At 41.6% G+C, this 26,970-nt stretch overlaps 1 protein-coding gene across 12 annotated transcripts in view; it reads right to left on the bottom strand.

Moving 5' to 3' along the window:
- The window catches only part of FRYL (FRY like transcription coactivator), a 247,737-nt gene that overhangs the window by 15,108 nt on the left and 205,659 nt on the right, over positions 1-26,970 (bottom strand). For 11 of the 12 annotated variants that reach the window (XM_058670127.1, XM_058670121.1, XM_058670119.1 and 8 more), the window contains 12 exons: positions 25,281-25,375; positions 23,611-24,218; positions 23,224-23,321; positions 19,375-19,545; positions 18,749-18,889; positions 16,202-16,399; positions 13,574-13,735; positions 13,373-13,447; positions 12,545-12,721; positions 8,564-8,767; positions 6,402-6,569; positions 2,707-2,954 (listed from right to left, as the gene is read on the bottom strand). In XM_058670127.1, the coding sequence (XP_058526110.1) occupies positions 2,707-2,954; positions 6,402-6,569; positions 8,564-8,767; positions 12,545-12,721; positions 13,373-13,447; positions 13,574-13,735; positions 16,202-16,399; positions 18,749-18,889; positions 19,375-19,545; positions 23,224-23,321; positions 23,611-24,218; positions 25,281-25,375 (2,345 nt within the window). Of the gene's footprint in view, positions 1-2,706; positions 2,955-5,871; positions 6,570-8,563; positions 8,768-12,544; positions 12,722-13,372; positions 13,448-13,573; positions 13,736-16,201; positions 16,400-18,748; positions 18,890-19,374; positions 19,546-23,223; positions 23,322-23,610; positions 24,219-25,280; positions 25,376-26,970 lie in introns of those variants that run through there. The other variant, XR_009246299.1, reaches the window with a different exon arrangement.

Raw genomic sequence — 26,970 nt, 5'->3', positions numbered from 1 at the left:
CGGTCTACGTTCTTAAGTCCCTGCCATGCATGTGGGAGACCTGGAGGGAGTTCCTGGTTCCTGGTCTAGGCCTGGTCCAGCCCTGGCTGCTGTGGCAATTTGGAGAGTGAAACAATGGACAGAAAGTCTCTCTTTTCTGTCTTTCAAACAAGTGACTCTACTCCTCTAACATTAAAAAGAAAAGAATGCTAAATAATGAAATTCCTACTTTCCTATCGTTTCTGGCATACCTGCACTTGTACATAATCAACGACTCACTCATTACATGAGTTTCTGCTATATCCAAATCCATAAAGGGAAAAAAGGTCTGTCACTGAGGTTTCTTATCACTATCTGCATACTCACATACTCTCAGACACAGGTAAATGACCTAGAGGTATTGAGGATAAAAACAAAAATCTACCAGATGCCGTATGTTGTATAGGTTAAAACTCTACTAGGGGCCAGTGTGCTCTGTGACAGGCTAATCCTCAGTCTGTGGCTCCGGCATCCCATTTGGGGACTGGTTCATGTCCTAGCTGTTCCATTTCCCATCCAGCTCCCTGCTTGTGACCTGGCAAAGTAATGGAGGATGGCCCAAGTCCTCGGTACCCTGCACCCATGTGGGAGACCCAGAAAGAAACTCCTCCTGGCTTTGGATCAGCTCAGCTCTGGCTATTGTGCAGCCACTTGGGGAGTGAACCAGTGGATAGAGAATCTCTCTCTGCCCCTCTGTTTCTATCTATAAAATCTGCTTTTCAAATAAAAAGAAATCTTTTTTTTTTTTTAACATTTCACCACATATATTTCTTCTGATGCAGTCTAAGCTGAGAATGCCATGTAAATGGGTCACTGCGAAATGCAGCAGTTTAATTTTTCTCCAATCAAAATAAGAAACCAGTATGATCTCACTTCTATTAACTTTTGAAGGTTTACAGCAGTTAAAGTATTTTTGCTTCTATGTATGAAGGTTAAAAAAATCATTTTTTTCATAAAATACAAGAGCAACCAATTTCACCATCGAGTAAAAGTAAAAACTGGAATTCTTTTAAATAGTCCAAGTGGCATTTAGGAACTTAGTTGTAGGCTGCTGCGCTGACACCATGACAAACCAAAAATCTATCACATGAAATATAGACATAATTTTATTGCAATATTCTGAAATAATATTAAATAAGTATCAAGGAGCTTCAAACCGTCACAGATATGCATAAACTGAGAGACCTTAAAAACATTTTGAGTCACAAATATTTATTAAAACCAAGTAGTAAGTATTAGATGCTATCATAATTGTTATCACAGAATCATTTGGTAAACAAGTTCTTTTAGGATGTCCACGCATGGTTGAGCACCTGGCAGAGTGGCTAAGATGCCCACGTCCAATAGCTGGCCTTTGCTCCAACTTCCTTCTGCTGTGTACCCTGGAGACAGCAGGTGCTGATTCAACTGGCAGGGACCCCAGCACTTACGTGGAGGACCAATGAACTATTATTCTCAGCTTTAGCCTGGCCCAGCTCCAGCCTTTGTGGATACTGGGGAAGTGAGCTAGCAGGTGGGAGCTCTTTCTTTGGCTGCCTCTCAAAAAGAAGAAGAAATCCATGTAGTTTTTTCACAGTACACATTTTCCAGGAACTGTGAAGATCCCTCCATGCCTAGGTTTCAAAACTTTTTGCATCAAAATGAATTCATTTTTTTCATTTCCATATATTTTCCCAAATATTTCCATATATTTTTTGAATTACCCTAATGTTGCAGGTATATTTTAGTATCATAGAAATTCTTTTGGTATTGATTCTTCAAAAATTATTTTTATTTGAAGGACAGAGAGACACAGAGATCTTCCACTGACAGAGTCCCAGATGCCCACATCAGTTGGGACTTGCTGGGCTATGCCAGAAAAGCCAGGTGTCTGGAACCTGTCATGCTCTGCCATGTGGGAAGCATGGACCCACGTTCTTGAGCCTTCCCCGCCTTCCACCCAGGATGTCAGGGAGCAGGAAGCTGGAAAGGTAGCCAGAACCCTAACCCAGGCATTCTGAGAAGGGATGCAGGTTTCCTATACAGGGCCTTCACTGCTGCATTAAATGCCTGCCCCCAAAACTGATTTTAACACTTCACCACTTGACATTGAAGCACAGCAAGTATTTTGTGGTTCTAAATTTCAGACACGGCCGAATGTTTTACGAAGGACCTACATGTGTTTTTTTTTAATGTAAAAGTCACTTATCAGGAAAAAAACCATACTAACTCACTGTCATTCATCTTAAAAAACAAAAAAAAAGAATATAGAAGGGTTAGCACTGTGGCACAGCGGGTTAAGCTACTGCCTGCAGCACAGGCAGAGCATATGTGTGCTGATTTGAGTCTTGGCTGTTCCACTTCCAATCCAATTCACTGTGAATGTGCCCAGCAAAGCAGCAGTGGATTACCCAAAGCCTGGAACCTAAGGGAGAAACCTCGAAGAAGCTACTGGCTTTGGCCTGGGCCAGCCCTGACCGTTACAGTCATTTAGGGAGTGAACCAGTAGTTAGGAGATCTCTCTCTCTCTCTCTGCCTCTCTGTGACTCTGCCTTTTGAATAAATAAACATCTATTTAAAATCATGAAGAAGTGACTACAGACACACACGCAAAGAAATGCTGGTAAGTAAACAGGAAGGCAGAGGTGTTTGAGGAGGGCTGAGGGAAAAACACCACTTCCTCCAGGGCACACAGAGCTGGCCACTCACCTGGACAGTCCCGAGAAGTCGGCCTCCTCTTCCTCACAGCGCTCGTCCAGCTCCTTCAGCGCTAAGGTAACATCCTCCTCGCACACAGACCCCGGGTAGCTCTCGGGAGCCAGCAGTTCGGGCGTCCCTCTTTCTTCAAGGTCAAGGATTCCCTGACACACAGGAGAATCCTGCTGTTCTTGAATCAGATAGGGCCCTTCATCTTCAAAGGGTGTAACATGTTCCTCCTTTAACACTGAACTTGTCTCCTGAAAAACAACCACATTTTTAGTGGCCTTTAAAAAGCACTAAAAAGAGAACTTCATCAGTCAATAAATGACCGCTGTCGTCCAAGTCCTTTTATGAAGTGGTTTTTCCTTGACAAAGTCTGATGGGTTCTCAGAGTTCTTAGCCTCTGAAGACTTTACGTTAAAAAAATTTTTTTAAAGTCTTAACCTTAATTTCTTTACATTAAAGTGTATCACCTTAAGAAAAAATATCACCTGTTGTCATACGGAAATATCAACGCGTGTTTAGTTTTTCTCTCAAGTAACAGGATTTAGATGCTTATTAAGAAATAAGTCTTTTGGTATTGCACATCGTTTTCAATGTCCAATTCATAATTTTACCATGAATTCTCTTTTGAAATGTCACTTCTTTTGTTACACGGGAGCAAAGTAACTTCTGAAGATAAGCCCAGGTGGTAATCCAAAGTGGTCCTGGGGGTGGCGACCTGTCATGGGGAAGCCGCAGCTGAACACTGGCTTCGGTGAGCTGGGTATCGGCGCTGGGAGCACTGTCCATGGGGAAGACTCCAACTGCAAATCTTGGCTTTAGCACTGAGCTACCCACGTGCAGAAACACTGGGAAATCTGCTGCACTTTTGAAAAGTAAATAAATCATAAGCTCACTTATTAAATAGAATCTATTTTCCTATTTCTAGATCAACAGAAGAGTTATGAAGTGTATCTCTTCCTATACATGCAAGCATTACTGGAGTAGTGGTGCTATGCGACCACCATGGGGCAGCTCCACAGGTGATGACTGGATGCAGGAACTGCCACTGCCACAACAGGAAAACACTTGACAGCTATGTGGCATGGCACTTTCACCACCAGGTTTTAATTTGCATGGAGAGTAATCAGTTTGAAAACAAGTACTTGTGATCTTACAGCTTTGAAACAAGCATAACCGCTTCTTTTATTTTTATAACTAGTTATTCTTGGGCATACAGTCAGAGACCTCCTGCCCCTAAACTAGCTGAGGTTTTAGTTTATGCTCTGTAAAATTATCTATGGAGTGACGGACTTTGGCTAGATTCAGACTGGGTGTTCTGTTACAATTTACATTCTAAAACGGAATCAGGCTAATTTGCAAATGTTGTTAGTACTCTGTGTGCTTTCCATGTTCATGAACTCTTGGGTCAGGCCCTCCCTTGCTCCTGCTGACATTTGATGTCTCCTTTATCCAATTCACTTTGCATTGTCCACACCTCCACAAGGCAGGTATTACAATCTATTTTCCATAAAAAACCAAGATTAACAAAAGAAACAGGATGAGATAATGCCTTCCACTCACAAAGCTTGAAGCTCACCTGCTGTGTCACCAGCCGTGAGGCGTGACCCCCACCCACTCATCCTCACTTTTCCCCAGCCTTCTTACACTGACTGTCATCCGGGTCCCTCCTCTGCCTCCAGATTGTCCAGGGCTGGGCCCTTCTTGTCACTTAGGTGTCACCTCAAATGCTAACCTCACTTTATTTTCCACTCAACTTCTAAAACTGTTAAACTCGTATTATGCTTACTGGTTGAATAAACAAATGCATGCTGGTGTGCCCTGTATTTTAAGTGTCTGTTTCCATGTCTATTACTTCACAGGTATCACTAACAGAATGAAAACCCACCTGGTTTCCTGTTCTGGGCGGGTGAAGTCTTAAGTCAGAACAGCAGCCAGCACCTCTCTCATGCTTTAGTCTCTACTCATCTCTCCTATTGCTTCTTCTCTTCCTTCTCCTCCCCCTTTTTTAAAGCTGGGGCTGACTTTGGAAGTCTAAACATCAATATGGATGGTAGGGGCCCAAGTCCTTGCCACTGTGTTGGCAAGAAGTTGGAACTGGTAGTGGAGTGGGGATTCAAATTCACACACTTCAGTACAGGACGTGGGCACCCACAGAGTGTGTTAGCTGAGTGCCCAAGCTGGCCCCTTCCTTGCATTCTATTCTCTAGAATTACTCAACCTCCTGCAGGTGACCTGGACATGCCATGCCATTCACACATCATTGTCTCTCTCCCAAGGTGTTGCTCTATTGCAATGTCCTCATAGCCAGAAAGCCTGTTCTTACCACCCTTCCCGACCACACACTTAACTCATCACTTTGTCGGGCTTCAATGAAATCTGATCATATTTGTTGGAGAGTGTTGCATATGAAGCTGGAATTTTCTAAAAAAGTGTTCAGTTGAGCTTGGCACGGTAGCCTAATGGCTAAATCCTTGCCTTGCACGTTCCAGGATCCCATATTGCTGCTGGTTCTAATCCCACCTGCTTCACTTTCCATCTGGCTCCCAGATTGTGGTCTGGGAAAGCAGTGGAGGAAGGTCCAAAGCTTTGGGTCTCTGCACCCACGTGGGAGACCCGAAAGAAGCTCCAGGCTCCTGGCTTCAGATCGGTTCAGCTCTGGCCGTTGCAGTCACTTGAGGAGTGAACCAGCAGACGGAAGGTCTTTCTGTCTCTCCTTTTCTCTCAGTATATTTGCCTTATCAATAAAGATATTAAACTCCCTGAGAACAGGCAATGCCGTTGTCTCTAGCACCTAGCTAATGCCTAGCACCTAAGGAAATCACATTAAATATCCAGGGAATTGTAGTATCTAAGCAAGTATGAGCATGGTAACCACTGCCAATAAGGAAGCCAAAATACCTTCATTTCAAAACTTGTCTGCTTATTGTAAAAGAGGGGTCAGGTATGTAAATGTGATGACAATGAGCATGAGGATTCACTTACTAAAGTTCCATCATCTAATAAGACTAATCTGGATCTATTTACTTCATTCACTGGGTCAACACTGTTAGAAATATAATATTTTCCTGATACTTACCAAGGCATAAAAGCATATATGACAGAACTATGACAATTATACTTATATAAGAAGTATCTATAGTAAAACAAAAACACCAAGAAAACTAATACTTACTTAGTTTAGTCAGTCATTAGCTTGGAATCTGGCTTACTTCTCACAGGCCTTTCCAAAAAACATAATACTAGTGGTTCCAAAGTCTTTCAGAAGATTTCATCTAACCAACTGCTAACCCAGCTGGCCTGAGGTTTTGATCCCAATCACAGCACCAATCACACAAACCCAATACAAAGCAAGAAGAGAGAAGAAAACGAAAGCAGTCCTTCAAAGAAAATGCAACGCCACACAGGAGGCTCAGCAAGCCCAGCAAAGCAGCTGCCCGTAAGGGAATCCCATTCTGCGATGCCAATGCCCATTACAACACTCGGGGGTATTTTTAACCTGGAGGTCATCCATCAACATTAAAGAAAAAAAAATCACATTTGACTGTTTCATTTAAACAACCAACAGGTTAGAAATACTAGACACAAATCAAAATCTCAGCACGTCAGATGAAAACTCTGTGGAAAGAGAAGTAAGGGGGTTTAACGGAGTGCTAAAAGGAGCCCAGATTGGCCATGCACCAGCCCCCATTTCTCCCCACCTCAGGCAGCTGGCTGTTAGCATTATCTAGAGAAGCCTCCAAACTTGGGGTCTCATCTCTGATCTGAAGCACTTCCTCGGTGGTGGTGCTGCCCGTGGAGTCTTGTGACTGCAGAAGCAGGTCAGGGTGGTCTGGCATAGCGTCCTCTGTGGCAGAGTCATTGTTTAACTACAGGGAAAATAAGGAGCAGTCACTGCTGGGGTGCAAACATATTGAAACCTGACATCATTGAGGGGTTCCCACTGTCCCAGGGACTCTCTGAAATGCCCTCTTGCTTCCATCAGTCTAAACCAGAGTGGCTGTCACTAAGGCAAACACAGCGAACTCTCAGCAGATCTCAATGAACACTGATGCAGGCTGCACAGGACATGACAGAAGCCAGCAAATGCAAGAGTTCTACAGCCTTGAGCTGAAATGCACATTTTGATGGTGCCATTTTGTGTTTCAGTTGAGTTGAGGATTTGTGAGAAGGTAGAGCTCTTTGATCCCCAAGTGGCTTCAGAGCCAAGTGTCAGGAGAAACCCAGAGAAGCTGGCCATTTACTTATCCATGTCAAGATCAACTGTGCATAATTAGGAAATGAGAAACTAGGAAAATTGTGTTATTATTATAATGGCACTCCATCATTAGTAGAGTTTTTTCTTTTTTTTTTTTTAAATAAATGTATGGGTTGGTTGTGCCCAGTGTGGTAGCCTAGCATTTAAACTCCTCACCTTGCATGATCCAGGATCCCATGTGGGCATCAGTTATAATCCCGGCAGCCCTACTTCCCATCAAACTCCCTCCTTGTGGCCTGGGAAAGCAGTCAAGAACTGCCCAAAGCCTTGGGACTCTGCACTGGAATGCGAAAGCTGGAAAAGGCTCCAGACCCCTGGCTTCGGATTGGCTCAGTTCTGGCCATTACAGCCGCTCAGGCAGTGAATCAGACAGAAGATCTTGCTCTCTGACTCTCCTCTCTCTGTATATCTGACTTTCCAATGAAAATAAAATAAATCTTAAAAAGAAATGTATTGGGGCCCAGTGCCGTGGCCTAGAGGCTAAAGTCCTTGCCTTGACTCATTGGGATCCCATATGGGTGCCGGTTCTAATCCCGGCAGCTCCACTTCCCATCCAGCTCCCTGCTTGTGGCCTGGGAAAGCAGTCAAGGACGGCCCAAAGCCTTGGGACCCTGCACCCACGTGGGAGTCCTGGAGGAGCTCCTGGCTCCTGGCTTCGGTTGTGGTCACTTGGGGAGTGAATCATCAGACAGATGATCTTCCTCTCTGTCTCTCTTCCTCTCTGTATATCTGACTTTGCAATAAAAATAAAATAAATCTTTAAGAAAAAAAATGTTTTGGTTGTTAATGTGAGTAAAACTACTACACTTTATGTTTTAAGCACTTTTGCAGGGTTAATGTTCAACAAGAAAGTATCAAGTTTATGATTCAGAGTACATAAGAGCAAAAACCCATCTTTTTCTATGAACAGCCATCAATCTAATTTTTTTCTTATCCTTAATATCACGTTGAGTAGGGTTGGCCTTGTAGATAGAAGCCATCCGTCTCCTGCCATGGCGTTCCTGAGGACTAACCTGTATGAATCAGCTATGCAGGCCGGGTGGCTTTCCTCCTTCACACAGACACAGGCAGCTTCCTGAGCCTACAGTTTGGCCCGAGGAACAGTAACTACACCTCCTTCAGTCAGTGCTGTTGCCAAGAACTTGGCCATTCCTGAGAGGTCACACAGTCCACACACACAAACCAGGTAGCTTGCTCAGACATAAGGTTGCTGAGACCTGCCTGCTGGGGCCGACTGCCTGGATCAGTGGCAGCTTATCATTAAACACCTACATGGGGGTGGGCGGAGAGGATGTGGAAGTTGCTGAAAGATATATTGGACAACACTGAGATGTCAAAACAAGACAGGGGAGATGACAGAGAGCCAGCCACAAAGCGATAGCTCTGCATTTCTAGCTCGGGCCCTGACATTCAGCACTGTGGCCAGCCCCAGAACAGCATCAGGCAGAGCCTGGAGCAAATAAATGGGTCTCAGTTAAAGGGAGGTATGGCTTAGCGTGACATGAAAATGGCATCCCTGCACGAGCAGCAGAACCACAGTGGACAGCTGGGTCCCACTGCTGGCTTTCCCCTCCCTGGGCACTGAATGAAAGTGTAACCGGATACCATCTGTGTGCGCGAGAGGATCTGGCTGGCCGTGAGCGCCGCTTCTTCCTCCGAGGACTCATCCGTGTCCTCCTGGTTGGTGAGGTTGAGGCTGGGGGTGCTGCTGGAACACTGGTACTCCTGCAGGGAGGGTGTGTCTCCCTTGTCAATGCTATCTAGGGAGCGCCGGCGAACTCCCCAGTTGAAATTGTCCATGCTTTCTCCCTGGAGAAGTAAAACACTGTCTTTAAGACCTCAAACAGACGCATACAAATATGTGACTGTAACCTATCCGGGAAGCAGACCACGATGAAAAATACCTAATGCATCATCAAAAGTAGAGTTTCAACCAGCCCTTCAACTTCTTTAAACTTCTAATGCATTTTAACATTTAAAGAGGTCAGAATGATTTGGCAGGACAACCTGTTGTAACTGACTGTCTTAGCTTTCTATCTCGCATCACCGGGGACTAATTAAATCTATTCTTTAAGGTCATTTCTATTCTACCATACATAAACATGAATGAGACCACAAAAAAGACACACACATCACAGTTGACAACAAATAAACAATCCACAACACCAGGCTGCGACTTACCTGCAGCTCCTGGTTAGCAAAAGGGAAAATACACAGAATTAGAAAGAACGGAGACAAACACTGAAATAAACACTACACTTCCAGGGAGAATTCTTTGTGATTTCTCAAACCCAAAGACTGACTCAAGTTCTAGATGATATTTTGTTCAGGAAGTCAGCATGTGACTCGAACTATTCTGTTTATGCAAAATACACTGTCAAGAAGTCACTGAAGACAGACACTTTAATGCAATGTTTATATAATGCACCTTCGCAACACAAACTTGAAGAAACTCTTAAAAAGGTACATTTAGTACTTAGTGCAATGGAAAAATGACTTCAAATAACCACATTTAGCTGACAACGTACAAGGTCACAATGATCTTAGCTATAGGTTGGCTCTTGAACACAATGGCTAAATTCAACAGTCATTTTATTTTTTTAACTAAAATTGAAATCCAGATCACAGTGATGAAGGCACAATTGTTGCCAATTTAAAAGCAAGAGGAAATGCTGACACCTTTCAATTTTACCCCACTTCAGGATGTCAGTTATGTTTCTGTTACTCTAAGCTAATCACCCTTTCACAAGAATATAATTTTTCTAAATAATGTAATTCTTATAATCATTCTTAGGCCCTGATGCAAAAACATTACACTGAATTGGCCAAAAACCCATCATTTATTTTTATCTCTTTATTCAGCAAGAAATTGTCTGGGACAGAAGTTTTCCTCTGTTTTTCTCAATAAAGCAGAGGAAGTTACTTTAAATGAAATTGTAGCTGGAAATTAAGGTGTAAGAGATGTGTCCATTCAGTCTGCTCTTTCCTGGTTGTTTCTCAAGGCCTATTGGCAGCCCTGATGTTCTGTGGGGTATTTATCAGGTTTACCTGAGCACTCTTTCCTTCCTTCCTGATTACTACAACGAGCATCACTAACCTACCCTGATTAAGGTGCTGTAACAAGCCATACTGATAACCATTGGCATTTTAGAGCACCGGAGGAATGTGAAAGTATTCACAGTGCTCTTCAAAGAAAAGCAAGCAAACAAACAAAAAAACTCTAAATATTACAAAGAGGTAAAGAGCCTGCCTTTAGAAATTTAAATTCTAAATTGAGAAAAAAGCAAATAAGCACCAGGGAATTCAGAAGCTGCTCACTGTGAAGGGGCACTGGCAGTCTCTCTCCTACTTTCTCACTTGGCTGTGCAAATCTCTCCTAGAGATGCTTTGCAAATAATTGAGTGTGAATTCCTTATTAGAAGATCTGGTCTGTCTCTTGTGGGGAACAAAAGACAAAGCAATGAAATGGAAGAGAACAAAACATGCCAGTATGCACAGCACACGGTAAGTATACAGATTCTCGGAACCTTTAAGTGTCTAGATGTATACTTGGTTTGTGATATAAAATACATTAACTGGGTCTGGAGCAGAGTCCTCGCCTTGCATGCGCAGGGTTCCCATATGGGCAACAGTTTGTATTCCAGCTGTTCCACTTTCCTTTTGGCTCCCTGCTTATGGCCTGGGAAAGCAGTGCAGGATGGTCCAAAGCCTTGGGACTCAGCCCCCACATGGGAGACCTGAAGTAGCTCCTGGCTCCTGATTGGCTCAGCTCTGGTCGTTGGGGCCACTGGGGGAGTGAACCAGGAAATAGATGGAAAATCTTTGTCTCTCCTTCTCTCTGTAAATCTAATTTTGCAATTAAAAAATACATAAATCTTAAAAAAAAAAAACATATAAACTGCAGATAAGTGTCAAAAAACCTAGAAAGCCAGTGCCTGACATGGTGTTGCACAATACTTGTTCTGGGGTTTCCCTGCTCTTGTGCAATTGTGTTTTTGAGACTGCTCAGCTCCCGAGCTAGTAGAAGGTATCTGTGTGACTCTGAGCCCATAGTCCTGGCCTCACAACCACAGTGAGGCAGAGGCACCGCTGAAGGGAGTGCACCTCCCCAAACTACTGGACTCCTGTGAACAACTACCACTGTGATGCAACACTGGCCTGTACAGTTCCTACTATGCCTCACGTCTCAGAGCCAAAGGAAGTACCTGCCATCTGAGAGCTGAGGATTGCATAGCAGCTACTAGACACTGAGTTCTTCAGAAAAGATACTATCAAAACACAGCAGTTTGGTCTTCTCACAGACAGACATTTGTGATAATTTTAGAATGTACATTAAAAGACATACTTAACACAAGTGTTTCAGATTTAGCGGACTATAGTCTGGGGAACTGACCTCAGCTTTAGAAATTCAAGACTATCAAGGCAACCTTATACTACTTGTCAAAGTCATTGCTTCTGAAATAAGTGTGCATACCAGCTTGGGCCAAAAAGATGGGACAACAAGTTGCTACCAGTATACAGGAAAGCGACTTGCTTATTTTTCTCAGCATTTTTGGAGGCACACCTGGGATCATCAGAACACTGCTGTGTGAGATCATACGTGCACACAAGACAGGACACCTCACTGCTGTCTAAGGTTGACTTGCAGACCTAGAGAACTGCAGACAAACAGCCAGAGATCTTACTGAGCCATGCCTATATCCACTATTAGCTCTAGAGCTGAACTAGCTGTTCCCTAAGTTCGTCTACTTGAGTTTGAATTTGCATTTCGATGGCATCCAGGGGCTGGTGTTGTACTGTGGTACATGAAGCTGGTACTTTAGATGACTGAATCCCATATCAGAGAGCACTTGGGATCCAGCTTCCTGCCAATGTGCCTGGGAGACAACACACAGCGACACAGTACTCAAGTGGAAGATTTGGATAGAGTTCCTGACTCTTGCCTGGCCAAGGCTTGGCTGTTGAGGGCATTTGGTAAATGAACTGGAGAGGCATGACATGGGAGGAATGTTGGTTATTAGCCAGAGGGAAGAGTTCTAGAAAGCCAAAGCCTCAAATGTAAGCATGTCTTAAAAATAATTTAGGAAAACCGTTTCCTTACTTTGTGTTTTAAAAATAAATACCAAAAACTGATGTTTCACTTCTATTTCAGATATATTCTGCTACTTGACATAGATGATGATGGTAATGATGCCCAGGGTTGGTGTTGTGAAGCAGGCAGGTTAAGCTGCCAGCTGCAACACCCACATGCCAGATGGGCACTGATTCAAGTCCTGGCTTCTCCACTTCTGATCCAATTCCCTAACATGTCTGAGAAAGTAGTGGAGGATGGTCCAAGTGCTTGGGGTCCCTGCACTCACACGGGAGACCTGGACATAGTTTGAGCCTCCTGGCATTGTTGTTGGCTGTTGAAGCCATTTGGTGAGTGAATCAGCAACTGCAAGAGCTCTCTCTCTAAATCTACCTTTTAAATAAATAAATAAATAAATCTTTAGAAAAGCCAGGGGGCTCCTATGGTCAAGTCCTTAGTTCTCAGACAACTGTAACTAATCTATAACTTTCATTATAGAAGTTCCACGTCCTTACCTCTGCATCTTCCAATTCAACATCTAAAAAGTCAAAATCCTTGAAGACACCAAACTGTTGCTCACTGCTGTTGTCTTCCACAGCTACTTCTTCCTCTTGAATAATGTCCTCTGTTGTAGAAATTAGGCTGGTCTGTTGGTCGCCAACTTCCAAGTCCTCATTGGAAGAAAATACAACCTGGCAATCCACAAGAACAGAAACAAAAGCCCCATCCATCAGCTTTGTCACTCTGCATGCATGATATAACGAAACCTGTAAAATCAAAAATAGACTTTCCTACCTCAAGGAATGTTACAACTGAAATTTAGCCCTATGGCCAACTAGCTGAACATCTCATTTTTAAACAATATTTTTTTAACAAATATTTTTTCATTCTTGGTTAATACTATAAAGAAGTTAGAAAATGAAAGCACTGAGGAAGAATCATTCTTTCATGGACTGACAGGACTTTTAAAACTCTGGCATGTAGGCAGGGCAGGGTAGCCTAATGGCGAAAGTCCTCGCCTTGCATGTGGCAGGATCCCATAACGGCTCTGGTTTTAATCCTAGTGGCCCCACTTCCCATCAAACTCCCTGCTTGTGGCTAGGGAAAGCAGTCGAGGACGGCTCAAAGTCTTTGGACCCTGCACCCATGTCAGAGACCTAGAGAAAATTCCTGGCTCCTGGCTTTAGATTGCTCAGCTCTGGCCACTGTGGCTGCTTAAGGAGTGAACCAGCAGATAGAATATATTTCTCTCTCCTCTCTGCAAATATGACTTTCCAATAAAAAGAAATAAATCTTTACAAAACAAACAAAAACCCCTGACATGTGCCTTCCTGATTACTCACAGATGGGTTCTTTGGAAGGCCAGATTCTGGGCCACGGAGAGAGAGTACATTCATTAGCTTTTCTCGTGTTCTTCGCTAAAGGGAAATAGGACAAATGTGAACATTATTGGTAAAATAAGAAGAATTCTCAACTTTTCATACAAATAGCACAATCGACTCTTCTATCCTGTGAATGTTCTGTTTTGATATTTGGTAATGTACCTGTGATAGCTGGGGCCTTTTCCAGCTAACAGGAACTAAGGCATTAGAATTGGAACCTGAGGAGGTTGAGGAAGTGCTTCTCGTGACCGCAATGCCTTTCGGTTTCCCGTTTCTTCCAGCCGCACTGTGCTGATCGCCGTATTTATTTCCAATTATTGGTGTCTACATTGAAACAAAATGTGAGTGTTGGTCTCAGATATTTCCACATAAACTATAACCAGTAAATGATATAAAGAGAGAGGTTACTTAGCCTGAGGAGATGCTACAAAAAAAATAAAGATAAATATGTGTGTGTATGAATATATATATAAATCAAGAGTTTGGAGAGTACTTTATATCCGAGATATCAGAGCTTAGTCCTATTTTCAAATTAATCTGTCTTCCTCAAAAACCACCAACTCTACTCACCACCATCATTATAAACCATATCCTCTTTGTAGAAAGTTCAGAAAATTAAAAAAAAAAATCACCTGTGATCCCAATCAGTTGTATTTAATGTCTTGTTTTTAATAATATACTTTAGAAACAGTGAAGGTAAGTAAAAACATTCTGATGATTGACTCATTTATATTTATCTGGCTTTGTGAAGTTTTGAACTTGCAGCTGAAAATAAAACTGAAGCTCATTTGCATGTCAGATTATCCGCTGCTGTCTTACTTCCTCAGTTACGATTGCTCACTATTCTTCCTCCCTGTTCAACTTCAAACTCGGCAAAAAATCATCCTGCTTTTCATTCTCAAACACATTACGTCTTATTATTATTATTTAAAACATTATGTTCCTTTAAGGTTCTGTTTTGGCCACTGCTGCCTCTGCATGGAGTATCTGCTAATTAACTCTTCTCATCATTTAGTGACTGCACACTTCCAAGGAGGCCTCTCAGAGCATCACCCCCTCTGCGTAATTACCCTTGGGCAGTCAGCATGCGGGTTCTAATTTGTTTATGTGCCGCTCTCTCACTACACACGTGTTCCCTGGACCATGTGTGATCCCCTTGCTGGAGCATATGTACACTAGGTAATGACGAAGTCTCAGTGAAGCAAATTGAAAACCAGCAGCACTTCACACACACAAAAATCAAGTGATCTAATCAATTTTGACTCAGAAGAAACAGGGACATCACACTTCTTTATCATGTTCCCATGTTATAAATTCTCACTTTTTCATACACAAAAAATCAGAAGTATACATTTTCTATTGAAACAAAGTATCAAAGAAAGTTTAGGATACTTTCTAATGCCAAAAGAAACTGCAATAAAACATCATAAAAAATAAAAAGTGGGTAGATATTTAAGTTTTATCTTCCTAAATCCCTGAAATATTTGAGTGGTAATTTCCTTTTCCAAAATTTCTTCCCGAGCTTCCGAAAGACCATTTCAGTGGCACTGCGACCATCAAGTAAGTGTGGTTTCAGATGCTGAGGGAAAAGTTACAATTTTTCCAGCAAGAGTCAAAAGTTGCATATTGAGTTTGTGTTAACATGCAACACAGCCCTGGTAAAGGATCCTTTTGAACTGGTGGCCCTACCTGGAAGTGCTTGGCTTCTCAAGGTTCACTGAGAACTTGAGTTTTTATTTCAGTTTTGGTTTTCTGTTTTTCTTCCATAGTTTTAGCTATCCACTTGTACAACACTGAAAGTCCTTACATTCATTATTTCCACCCAAGTTTTTTCCCCTTTGACTTAAATCTAATCGCCCACTTGACCTCCATCAGTGTTTCTCAGTTGCTTCAGAATCAAGATGTTGAAGACTGATCTCATGCCCCCCACTTCCCTGTGAAGATCTGTTCCTCCAGTCCCATTCCTCTCAACAACTCACTGATGCCTCTTCGTCACCTCACACTCTCTCCCCAGAAAATCCCATCGGCATGTTCTTTGCTCTTTTGGTAAGCCATGCTTTCCTCTGCCATTGGGTTGGGACTGTCACACGCTATCATCCCCCATGATTCTTACTTCCTTCTTCCTGGCTTATTTTTCATCTTGTTGTTAGTGCTCTTTGCAAAATGAAAATTCTAGTATTTCCTACTCCAGGTAATAACCCTTGAAGAGCTCCCAGTGTTTTATCAGAAAACCACCTTACTCCCACTATGGCATACAGGATCCCTGAGATACTGCCCTTCCTGTGTCTAGCCTCCTATCCCATCACACTCTTTCTCCATTCCCCAGAATCCATGTTTGAGCGATTCTATACTAGCTGGAATTTCAGAGCATCATGCTCCCTCACTATTACAAATCTTCATTCACATGCACTTCTTTCTCTTGAATTTAACATCTCCACGTCAAACTGCCATATATACCTACCCAGGGTTCCATGTCTTCAACCCTCAGCTTGCATGTTATCTGTTCTTTTCTAAACTACTCCTTTAGAGCCATGCTGCATGTTCCTGTAACATTTTTCATTTACTTCCAGCCAAACACTTCTTACAATGCTTATTAGCCTGTTTCCTTAGGAGATGTAGATTTCTGAGAGAAGACCTCCCCCCACCCCACCCCCACTTTTCAAAGCACCTACCCCAACGCCTAACACTGAGAAGAGCTCACTCAACACTAGCTGAATGTGAAAATGCATAAATGAATGAACATGTGGAATCTTCTAATTAGGGATTGATATCAATTCTTGAGCATCTTACCTCAGATATATCAAAATGAAAATCTAAGGTCTTCCCAGGCAACTCCTTAGAGACATTATTAAAAATTTTAGTGAAGGATATTTCAGGAGAACCCATATCTCCTCCATAGGTCTTGGGGATATCGCTGGGTACAACAAGGCTTGCAGAGCGTGACACCACCAACTTTAATATATTAAGCGCTTCTTTCCAGTAAGGGCTCTGGTTTAAAAAAGAAACAACCATAAAAGTCACAAATGCATATTTAAGAGCACAAAGTTAGCATATACTGCAGATTATGGAAATAATGTTTCTGTGAAACATCTGTAAAAATCATTTTTTTAACTGCGAAATCCTTAATAGAAGGTCTGATTTACAAAAGCACAGAAAATACAAGTTCATTTATCCTGCTAGATTGATTAGAATCCACATGTGCAAAAAAATGTGACTGAACTGAAAGGTCTTGCTTTTTTCTCAGAGACTGCTTTATAAACATCAATTGACTTTTTAAGAAAGTGGAAGGAGCTAATGCCAAGATGCAGTAGGTTGTGGGATCTCCCCCACAGATTCCTCTAGTACCCCACTGTCAGAGGGGGTAAGCTGCTGCCCGCCACCCAGCCTCCCGACTCACGAGAGACAAACAGATGGTCAGGGGTTCTGTCTAAGCAGTTCTGAGTTATTGGGGAAATTCAGTTTCTTATATAGGGTAAGGGATAGCCTCAGGCCAGGAATTTCAGGAATTCCAGGAGGGGAGAAACTAGGAGCCAATTACTAGGACAATGACTGTGGAAGCCACCTCCCATAGGCCAGGGGTAGGTGAGTGAGATGGCCCTGGTCAATCAGTGTTTCTTTGAAACAACACGGCTCCTGCCCTGTTTCACACCCAGGGCTCTGTCCTTGGCCACCATCTTACCCGCCAGTGACCTGGACTGTTAGTTGCCATCTTATTGGCTTAGTGACCTCTTTGCCCCTTAGCCCCACAGTAGGTTAAGCCTCCATTGGTGGTACCAGCATCCCATTTGGGCAAGGGTTTCAAGTCCTGGCTGCTCCTCTTGCAACTAAACTCCTTGCTCATGACCTGGGAAAGCAGCAGAGGATGGCCCAAGTGCTTGGGCCTCTGCACCCACGTGGGAGACTCTAAAGAAGATCCTGGCTTTGCAATGGCCCAGTTCAAGCCATTTCAGCCATGTGGGGAGTAAACCAGTGGATGGAAGATGTCTCTCCTTCCCTGTAAATCTGCCTTTCAAATAGAAGTAAATAAAACTTTAAAGAAAATGTATTTGAGAGGTGAGCATTTGGCTCAGTGGCTAAAATGTTGGTTGCAATGCTTGTATCCCATGTTGGAACTTGATCGTTAGCCCTGATTCCAGAACAGAACTGCTAAGCATTTCACTAAGTTTTGCTCTCATGAATATAAATGTCACTGGAAATATACACAAAAACACTCACTGAAGAAGACTTAACTTTTTTGCTTGTTTTCAGTTGTGTCCAGGCTACTGACCTGCTCATTAATGAGGTTTTCTTTTTTTTTTTTTTTTTTTTTTTTCCTTCTTCTTCCTTGACTTTTTTGCTGGATTATGTGCTTATTATTATAATAATAAAGATTTTTTGGATACAATACAGATTTGCGTATTCTCCTCCTCCCCTCCCTTGCTATGTCCCCCCTTCTTTTTTTAGAATTAATTAATCGATTAATTGAAAGGCAGAGTTACCATTAATGAGGTTTTCTGAACACCTATTTCAATGGTACAATTCAGTATAGACAAGGTTCATTTGTTGTCCTTTAAATACAGTTTGATTTTTCTCCCTTGTAAATATATGGCACTTCTATTGCTCACAAAGAGAAGTTCTAGGGGCTGGCACTGTGGCTTATTGGGCTACACCCCCACCAGCATCTCTTATGGTGCTGGTTCAAGTCCTGGCTGCTCAAATTCTGATCCAGCTCCCAGTCCTGGGAAAGCAGTGGAGGATTACTCAAGCCTCTCGGTCCCTGTACCCCTGAGGGAGACCTGGAAAAAGTTCCTGGCTCCTGGCTTCAGATCATTCTAGCTCTAGCTGTTGTAGTCATTTGGACAGTGAAAGTAATATTCCTCTGTCTCTCCTGTTCTCTAACTCTGCCTTGCAAACACAAATAAAATAAATCCTAAAAGGCAAAAAAAAAAAAAAAAAAAAAAAGCAGTTTTCAATACAGATACCTCAAAGAGGTCTTCTGTTTTTAAGAGTAGTATCTCTTCATTCTGTGGATCTGGTTAACAATAGAAAGGGCCCAGAGAAAGAAATAACAATGAGTCATAATCCTAATTTCTGGAGCTGGCAACTGCTGCCTGTGAGGTCTGCCTGTTCCTTTCAGTCAATACTGAAATGTGCGTTTGGTAGTACAATTATGGAATTTAGGACTAGGAAACCTAGGAGGCCTATCACTTGATTCTGGCTTTTGTCACCTGTAGAGAGTGTTCCATGCAGTCAACACTCCTGAACATATCACTGTGTGTCTAAAGTGTTTGTAATTCTGCACAATCATAGCTCGCTCTGAGAGGACTGGTAGCATGCAGAGGGTTTGGGGTCACTCACCTGCACATATTTGCCAATTATCTTTATGATCTCCAGGTTGAACTGCTTGGCCGGGGCTGTGGACAAGTCCACATGGCTGAGCAGACTGTAGATTATCTGAAGAAGTGACTGCTGCATGCTGGAGAGCCCTTTTTCTAACAACTGTTAAGAAATGTTTAAAAAGAACATTTTAATCAGGCGAAAGGAAAACAGTATTGACATGTAGGATATTGTAAGCCACAACAAATTTAACCTATGGGTTTTATGGTTGGATTATCCTAAACTCAGAGACTAATAACATAACAGGTAATATCCATTATAATTTCTCCTTGATTCAGAAAAGATAATTGGGTAATTTTTATTTCCTTAGGTAATTTAGTTAAGCACCATTTATTTCAGATGGAGAGAACAACCACTACACCATCATCACCAAAGAAAAAGGCTTACATTTAGTTTTATGTCACTTAAGGACAGCAAATCAGGAAATAAATACTAGGACTGAAAAAAAAAAAGCTTCATACTTGATAAGAATTACTTGTATCTGTCTCTATAAAGAGGTCATCACCTATAGCCTTCTTAAAGACAACTTGCGATGAGTGTTGTATTTAAAGACAAAGCCACTGAAAGGTTCAGGAGAGGACGTTTACCTCGGCAAGGTAAGTCACGAGACTGAACGTGGTGTCCGAGAAGGAGTCGTGCAGGTAGCGGCACACCACATTGATCCAGTTGGCGCAGTCCCTGGAGTACGTATGCGTACTATACAGGCTCATCATGTGAGCCAGATTGACAAGTGGCGGGCATTTTTCTTCTGCACAAACCTAGGAAACCAACAAACCCTGTCATTACCCTCACATTATTTTAGATTTTATACTAAACCCTTCATCTATTTCATGAGCTCATCTAGCTTTAAAGCATTTTATTTCCAGACAGTAGAAAAATGAAACAGAAGACAAGGTATTAGGCAGTCTTGGGAGAGGAACAATAGATCCCATGGCAAGAGGATTAATGTGTCAAACGCTTCTGTGGGTGTAAAATGGTGTGGCTTTTATCAGTCTGGTGCTCTGTCAAAGCAGCTTTTTGTAAACCCTGCATGTCACTGTGTAGCTGTTCTGTTAAATCCACAGGGTGCTAGGGGACTCCCAGGGATGTTCAGACCTGCCATGGTCACGAGCAAATGCTTCTAGCACAGCCACATTGGGGACTCTCAGACAAGCAGTGAACAGCCTTGTCTGTTCTGCACCTTTTCTGCAGGTGGACCCCACCCTGGCCCTTGCCTGATCTTTGAGAAGCCTCTCTAAAATGTACCAACTTTTGAGGGGCTGTTGGATAAGCCATGGGATGCGTTAGGGGCAGTACTGGCCCAATACACCTTCCCAATCTGTCTGTTCCTCCTTTGAGGGGCACATAAACAAGGCAAAGATGGAAAAGGGCCCAGACCAGTTTCACGCACTTGGGCACTTCCAAACATTTGTGCAATCATGGAATCAAAATATGCATCTGTTTTAGTGCAAACAGCTTTTGAAATCCACGCAAATAAGGATTCACAAAGCTATGCATAGATTTCAAATCTGTTGCAACAAAATCAATTTATGCTATTTTCACAAAATATCCTGATAGTTATTTTTCATAAAAGGCTAATTAGCCTCATCATAATTTCTGCTGTTAACTTTTCTATTTCCACTCTCCTCACACCAATGCTTTTTCAGTATTTCATAAGTATTAGAGCATTTTGCAAAGAACTTAGAGTGTTACATTTTTAACTGTATATCTCAGCCTTCAAATGAGTTTGACTGGCTTTTACTTTGATAATACAGAAGACATTGATTAGTTTGGAAGGTCTCAAGTTCATCATTTGGACATTATAATTGAACAGGACCAAAACATAAAAATATGCCATCTGCTTAGGTACTTAACACAATATCTTGGCAGTTTTTCTGTGTAATTAAAAACAACTGCTTTAGTGAATCAGTCTTATACACATCATAAAGAAACAAGCAAAATGTGAGTGATATTTATTTGCATTTCAAAATAACAATTTATGACTATTTTTAAAAGTCACAAAGTTAGGATCTCATAAAAATTTGTTCAAATTCTTTAAAATATGCAAAAATGTTCCTGGAAGATAAAGCATTGATATAGAATTCTTACATTCTTAAATAATAGTTTTCTAAAGAATAATTCTTAAAAATCTATGTTGGAAAAGAGAAAACTTTTCAGAGTTAGAATATATGCTGTGAAGTATTATCATAAAACAAATGAGTTAGTGTTTTATAACAATCCTTTCAACATACTATTTTTTGCCATAATCAAAGGGAACAATATTTGTCTTTCGGGTTACCTCATTTTGACATTCTATGTTCTCCAAGGATTTTTGCATAATGAGGAAGCACATAATGGCAGAAAATTACTCTCAAGAGTTGGAAAGGAGAGAGTAATTAAGAAATCAATTGAATTCACATCCTGCAGGCTGCTAAAAGCACGCAGAGAGGGAACCTGTGTGCTGCCCGGTAGGAAGCAAGCAGACTTAAAAACAGTTCATCATTCACAGAAGGTCATATTTAATTTCTTAGAGACAGAAAAGATATTGGGGAGTTTACTGTGTCTTGCTGAAGTCACATTAGCCCCTAAATATTCAAGTGCTTTGGACACTCTTCAGGGCTTGCCTCTCCGTCACCCCAACATTCGGCAGGCATGATCCACATGCTGCAGCTGCTACTCTGAAACACCTCCGCTTTGCTTAATTAGGGCATTTCTGCCTTTCATTTCCTTGAAATCCTAAATTAAAGCAACATAGAATTTATTTCTCTTGTACTTTCTAACCTTTATGCTTTATGTAAGAAAAAAAATTCTGGGTTACATTTTTCTAATGACGTGCCAACAAAATATTAAGAATGAGTTATTTTAGTAAATTTTAAACCCTATAAGGCCAAATTAGAGAAAATGCATGTGTTAAAAATTGGCTTTTTTAGGGCAAATAATCATTTTCAAACAACAATATTTATTTCTAATAATCCTGATTTTTCTTAAACCTCTCAATACTTAATTTTCTATTAGACTCACTTGTTAAGCAAAACCAAGAACTGCAGCCAACTTTCGGCTTATTTTCTATCATTACAATTTTTATTTCAGAAACTAACATGTTAGCACTAACTATAATAATATTTTTTCTTTTTATATTCAAACTTTTTAAATGATTAGCACTTAACTTATTGAGACATCTAATTAGGAATGGACATCACATTTTATTAAATACTTCCTTATCACTTATTAAATCATATCCATCTGGATGGGTGTGTTTTCATTGTGTTGCTGCCCACAGATGATCTGTACCTTCTGAGTTATAACCAAGGCTGATGGCAGAGCAGCTGCTTTTTATGGCTTTCTGCAGGCTGCATCTGTCCATCACCATGCTACTTGCTAACTGATTCCAGCATTCCAAAAATCACTCAGCAGAAGAGCTCTTCCAAAGGATTTTTATGTGCTAGCTCCTTTCTGTTGAAAACTTTAGTTTTTCCTGGGTACTTTCGCTAGCTTCTTTCCCTTATGTTTTGATTGATTTCTTCTATGAATATTACATACACTCTTATATAATTCTTTCTTGCCTTTTTTTCAACACTCAAGGATTGATTTAAAAACTTAAGAATGACACTTACGCACGAGGCCATTTGAGAATTTCTTATTTTTTTTTGAAGAATGGGAATTATTAAAACCAGGAAATGTCAAAATGTCTTCCAAAATGAGCCACAACACTTTTAAACAAACATTATAGGATGACTTAATAGCTACAATACTGTTTTCAGTAATGTAGAAGGGAGGGAAGAAATCAATGAAGAAAAAAAGAATGGAGTATATAGAGAAGGAAGAGAAAGTGTTAAAAGGGGTGGGGGGGAAGGAAGGCAGGAAGGAAGGAAGAACTTTCAGAATCCCAAATTATATTATGACTCGGGGCTTTTGCACATGGAATTTCTTCTTAGGAAAGTCCAGGCCTCAGCCTCACCCACTCTTGGATCTCCTTGGATCCTTGGTGTTTTCCACCCAGCCTTCACTGTCAGCTTAGGTATGAGTTCCTCTAAGGGGACGTGCCCATTAGACCCTGACACGGCTGTCCACCTATTGATCGGATTAACCACTGTAAGGCCCACAAGGGTATTATTCTATCTACTGTGCTGTGGTTGTATTCCTAGCACTGAGCCCCATGCCTAGTAGATGAATGGGAATGAATCAATGAAACAGAAACAGAATAATCAAGCACAGGGAAGGAGTAGAAAAAGACCCAGAGTCAAAGGAGTGTCACTCTAAATGATTTTATTCATTGTCATTTGAGCAGTTTAGCTTTCACCATCACCAAATAACTCCTTTACATGCATAAAGAAAATAATTTAGATGCCAAATTCACTTAGGAAGTGACAGAAGACTTTTTAGAGCTCCCCCTTCTCTTAGATACACTACAGAATAGCTGCCCTGTAGCATCACCTTTCGCCGAAGCATTTGCTTACCTTTGCTATTCGACTAGCTGTCTCTTTGCAAAACTGAGTTGGGCTGTCAAAATGCTGGATTAAATGAGGCAATAAGCAAAGGATGTTAAGAGGAAAGCCTATTAAAAAAAAGCAAACAATAACCAAGTTTATTGCACATTATTTCAAAAGTTAAAGGTATTCTGTAAATGGTTCTTTCTCAGAAGCCATTTTATGTTCATTGCCTATGATACTTGATATTTAAGTTCAATTGTTTTGGCTGTTACCAATTAATTTAAGCTATGTCACATCTGAAAAGCTGTAATTCTTTGCAGAGAAGCCAAAATTAGTAATTTCAAAACACATGATTTTAGTTCACATTCCACTACATGAAAATGCAAAACGTTGGTGCAATTATATTAACATCACCTGACAATTGGGAAGGATCCACCAATGTGTGTTTGGAGACAGAAATGAGTTTACTGAGGAGGTGCACGGTCATTTCTTGTGTAGATACTGAGGTAAAACCTTTAAGGAAGAGCTGCTGAAGGCCTGGGAAATTATTCCATTTCAATTTGCTTTGTACATTTTCGATCTTCTCTCGACTCTCAGATTTATCCAAAGGCAAATGGATAAGCAGTTTGTTGAGAAGCCTGAGGGCCAGGAGGTATTCATATTCATAATCCGATTCTAGTAATGATGCTGCGATCCAAAAAATGGTGGCCATCAAGTTGGTAGGCTCAGTAGCAGACTGCACATCATCCATGCCCTTCTCTCGGAGAGATGAAAGGCTTCTGGTCCTTGCCAAGCTACTGCTATGGTTAATCCGTCCATCCAGGATATCCAGTGTGTTACTCCGCCGCCGGTCACCTCTTCGGTCACCAATTAAACTAAGTCTCAAAGAGCTGCTTCTTGTATTACTGTTGTATCCCAAATAACTGCCACTATTAATGGGACTTGTGCTTAGATTGAGTTGTCCAGTGCTTTTCCTATTAGCTGCATACTTATTTCCCATTACAGGATCATGGTATGAGGTTCTTTAAAAAAAAAAGAGAGAGAGAGAGAGATACACGTGATCACTTCTTTGTATTCACTCAACTCTTAGAATCCCTAAATAACAGAAAGTGTAACCAGAAAGACCATTTTTCAGTATATCTGACTTTGTTCAATCAAATTTTAGCTTTCTCTCCATAGCAAAACAAAATACACACAACAGTACCTTTTCCACTGTGGCTAAGTGCCTCATTTGAGTTAGGATGAGATGTGCCTTGTGCAGAAATTCTGCTACAGTAAACACTGATAACTTTCAGTTCTGGAACTTCCGGACACACTAAGTCCAAAGCAGAACTGATTTCCCTTTTATTATTATATTATCCTCAAACTCCACGGTCCTGCTATCCCTGTTTCTGTCAACTGCATGCTCCTTCCAAGAGAATCAAGTTCCAACACTTAGTTTTTGACTTCTCCTTATAAATACTCAATTACTGTTGACTAAAACAATTATTTACAAAATGCTTTCTACATGTCAGTAGCCTGGAAATGGCTGGGAATGTTCAACAGAGCATTGGGGAAAGGACAAAGACATGTAAAAAATGGACAATTTCAAAGGTTGCTAACAACTTATTAAAATATGAATACACCGTGAAAACCTAAAGCTTGGAGCAAGCAATAACATCTTGGCAGAGTAAGAAATGCTTAACTAGGAGCTGAGATTTGAGGTGGGACTTGAAGGATTCCTTGAGTTGGGGTCTGGAAGGTAGAAAAAGCAGGAGAAAAGGCTGCTCCATGGAGAAGTGGTCATTTGAGACGGGTGGGTTGCTGTGGTTGGGAGAGATCTTGTCTGGAGAGCAACTGGATGTGCAGTGTGGCAGGTGGGAGCGTGTTAATGAACCTCAGGGGACACAGTCTCAATGGGCATTGGAAAAGGAACTGTCCATGTTAGTGTCAAGACTATACAGGCCTGAGGTCCATTTTCCTATTGATAAACCATTTGTTTTGGATTATTATTCTCTCCACCAATATTAGGATAACACAATGCTATAGATGTATCTTGCTATGGGAATTCTGTATACTGTGGGCTGCCTTGTTTAAATTCTTACTGAGAAAGGGCTGAAAGAAGGTCATAATGCTTCATGGTCTCAGCCAAAGTATCAATTGCAGATTCCAATGTGAGAAGAAGCTCAATCACAAATCCCTGGAAAGAAAGGGCAGAGATTAATTAATTATGCACTGGTAAAAAGAAACTGCAATGGACTACCTGGTGAGAGACTTAAAAATAGAATAAATTCCACATTAATATTAGGTGATTAAGTTCTTAAGCAACAAGAGCCTACTGACTGACAAAACACATCAAAATAATGGTATAATTGATTGTAATAGCACCATAATTTACTTGAAACTGTTCAGGTCAGAAATCCAAGAATTATCCTTGTTTCTCTCTCTCTCTCTCTCTCTTTTTTCTTAAAAATTTTATTATTATTGGAAAGCCGTATATACAGAGAGGAGGAGAGACAGAGAGGAAGATCTTCCATCCGATGATTCACTCCCCAGGTGAGCCACAACGGACCGGTGCGCGCCGATCCGAAGCCAGGAACCAGGAACCTCTTCCGGGTCTCCCACGCGGGTGCAGGGTCCTAAAGCCTTGGACCGTCCTCAACTGCTTTCCCAGGACACAAGCAGGGAGCTGGATGGGAAGTGGAGCTGCCGGGATTAGAACCGGCACCCATTTGGGATCCCGGGGATTTCAAGGCGAGGACTTTAGCCGCTAGGCCACGCCGCCGGGCCCTCTCTCTCTCTTTTTTAAAATTCATTGATTTGAAAGGCAGTGAGAGAAGAGAAACAAAACTTTCCTATGCACTGGTTTACTCTTCAAATACCCACAACAGCAAGGGCTTCAAGAGGCCAAAGTCAGGACCCAAGAACTCCATCCCAGTCTTACATGTGGGTGGCAGTGACCCAAATACTTGTGTCATTGTCTCCTGCCTCCAGAGTGTACAAAGCATGAAGTTGGATCAGAAGCAGAGCCTGACTCGCACCAAGGCTCCCTGAAACAGAGTCCCAAGTAGTGGGTCGTATGCCTGCCACTTTCCTTTATTACAATCTAAACTGGATCCACCTAAAAGCTTTGAAAGGACTACTAAGACACATCCTAAATTTGACAGCTCTTCTCTCCCTCCAGAGCTTCCCTGAATCTAAGATGCTCCCATGTGAGCCTGGACTTTTGCCTAACTCCTAATTGGACTTCTACATGCATTTTTGTTCTCTCTTTCACACCCTACCCAGAAGGCAGAGTGAGCTGCCTTCATGGCAGAGTCCTAGCCTGCAGCAGGGACTGTTGGGCCTCCCAGAATCTGGACTTGCTGCCATTCCCTTACTAGTTTCTAACCCCAATGATCTCAGTGATGCGCCTCAAAAAAGGAGATTGGTTCTACCTTGGGGCCTCGTTCCCTCTGTCTGAAATGTTCCTTCTTCAGGTTATCAGAAGAATTCAGCTCATTTCAGTATCTTTTCCAAAGTCATGTTTTCAGATTATCACATACAAAATGACTCCCTTTCCCCAGCGCTCTTTCAATCCTTTGCCTTGTTTTCACACTGTTTATCACTAAGCAAAATTGTGTTAGGCCACACCGGCAGATTAAAAAATAGAATAGATATATCTTGTTTCCCTCAGTAGACTGGAAGCTTCAGAATGCCAGGGAATTTGCCTAGTTCATCCCTATACCCTCAATGTCTACCATAGTGCTAATAAAATCATTAGTCTGTGAAATCTTTATTCTCTAGTGTAATATT

The sequence above is a fragment of the Ochotona princeps genome, chromosome 11 (assembly GCF_030435755.1).
Source record: "Ochotona princeps isolate mOchPri1 chromosome 11, mOchPri1.hap1, whole genome shotgun sequence".
NCBI classification, from domain to species: Eukaryota; Metazoa; Chordata; class Mammalia; order Lagomorpha; family Ochotonidae; genus Ochotona; species Ochotona princeps.
This window is presented reverse-complemented; position numbering and strand designations above follow the sequence as displayed.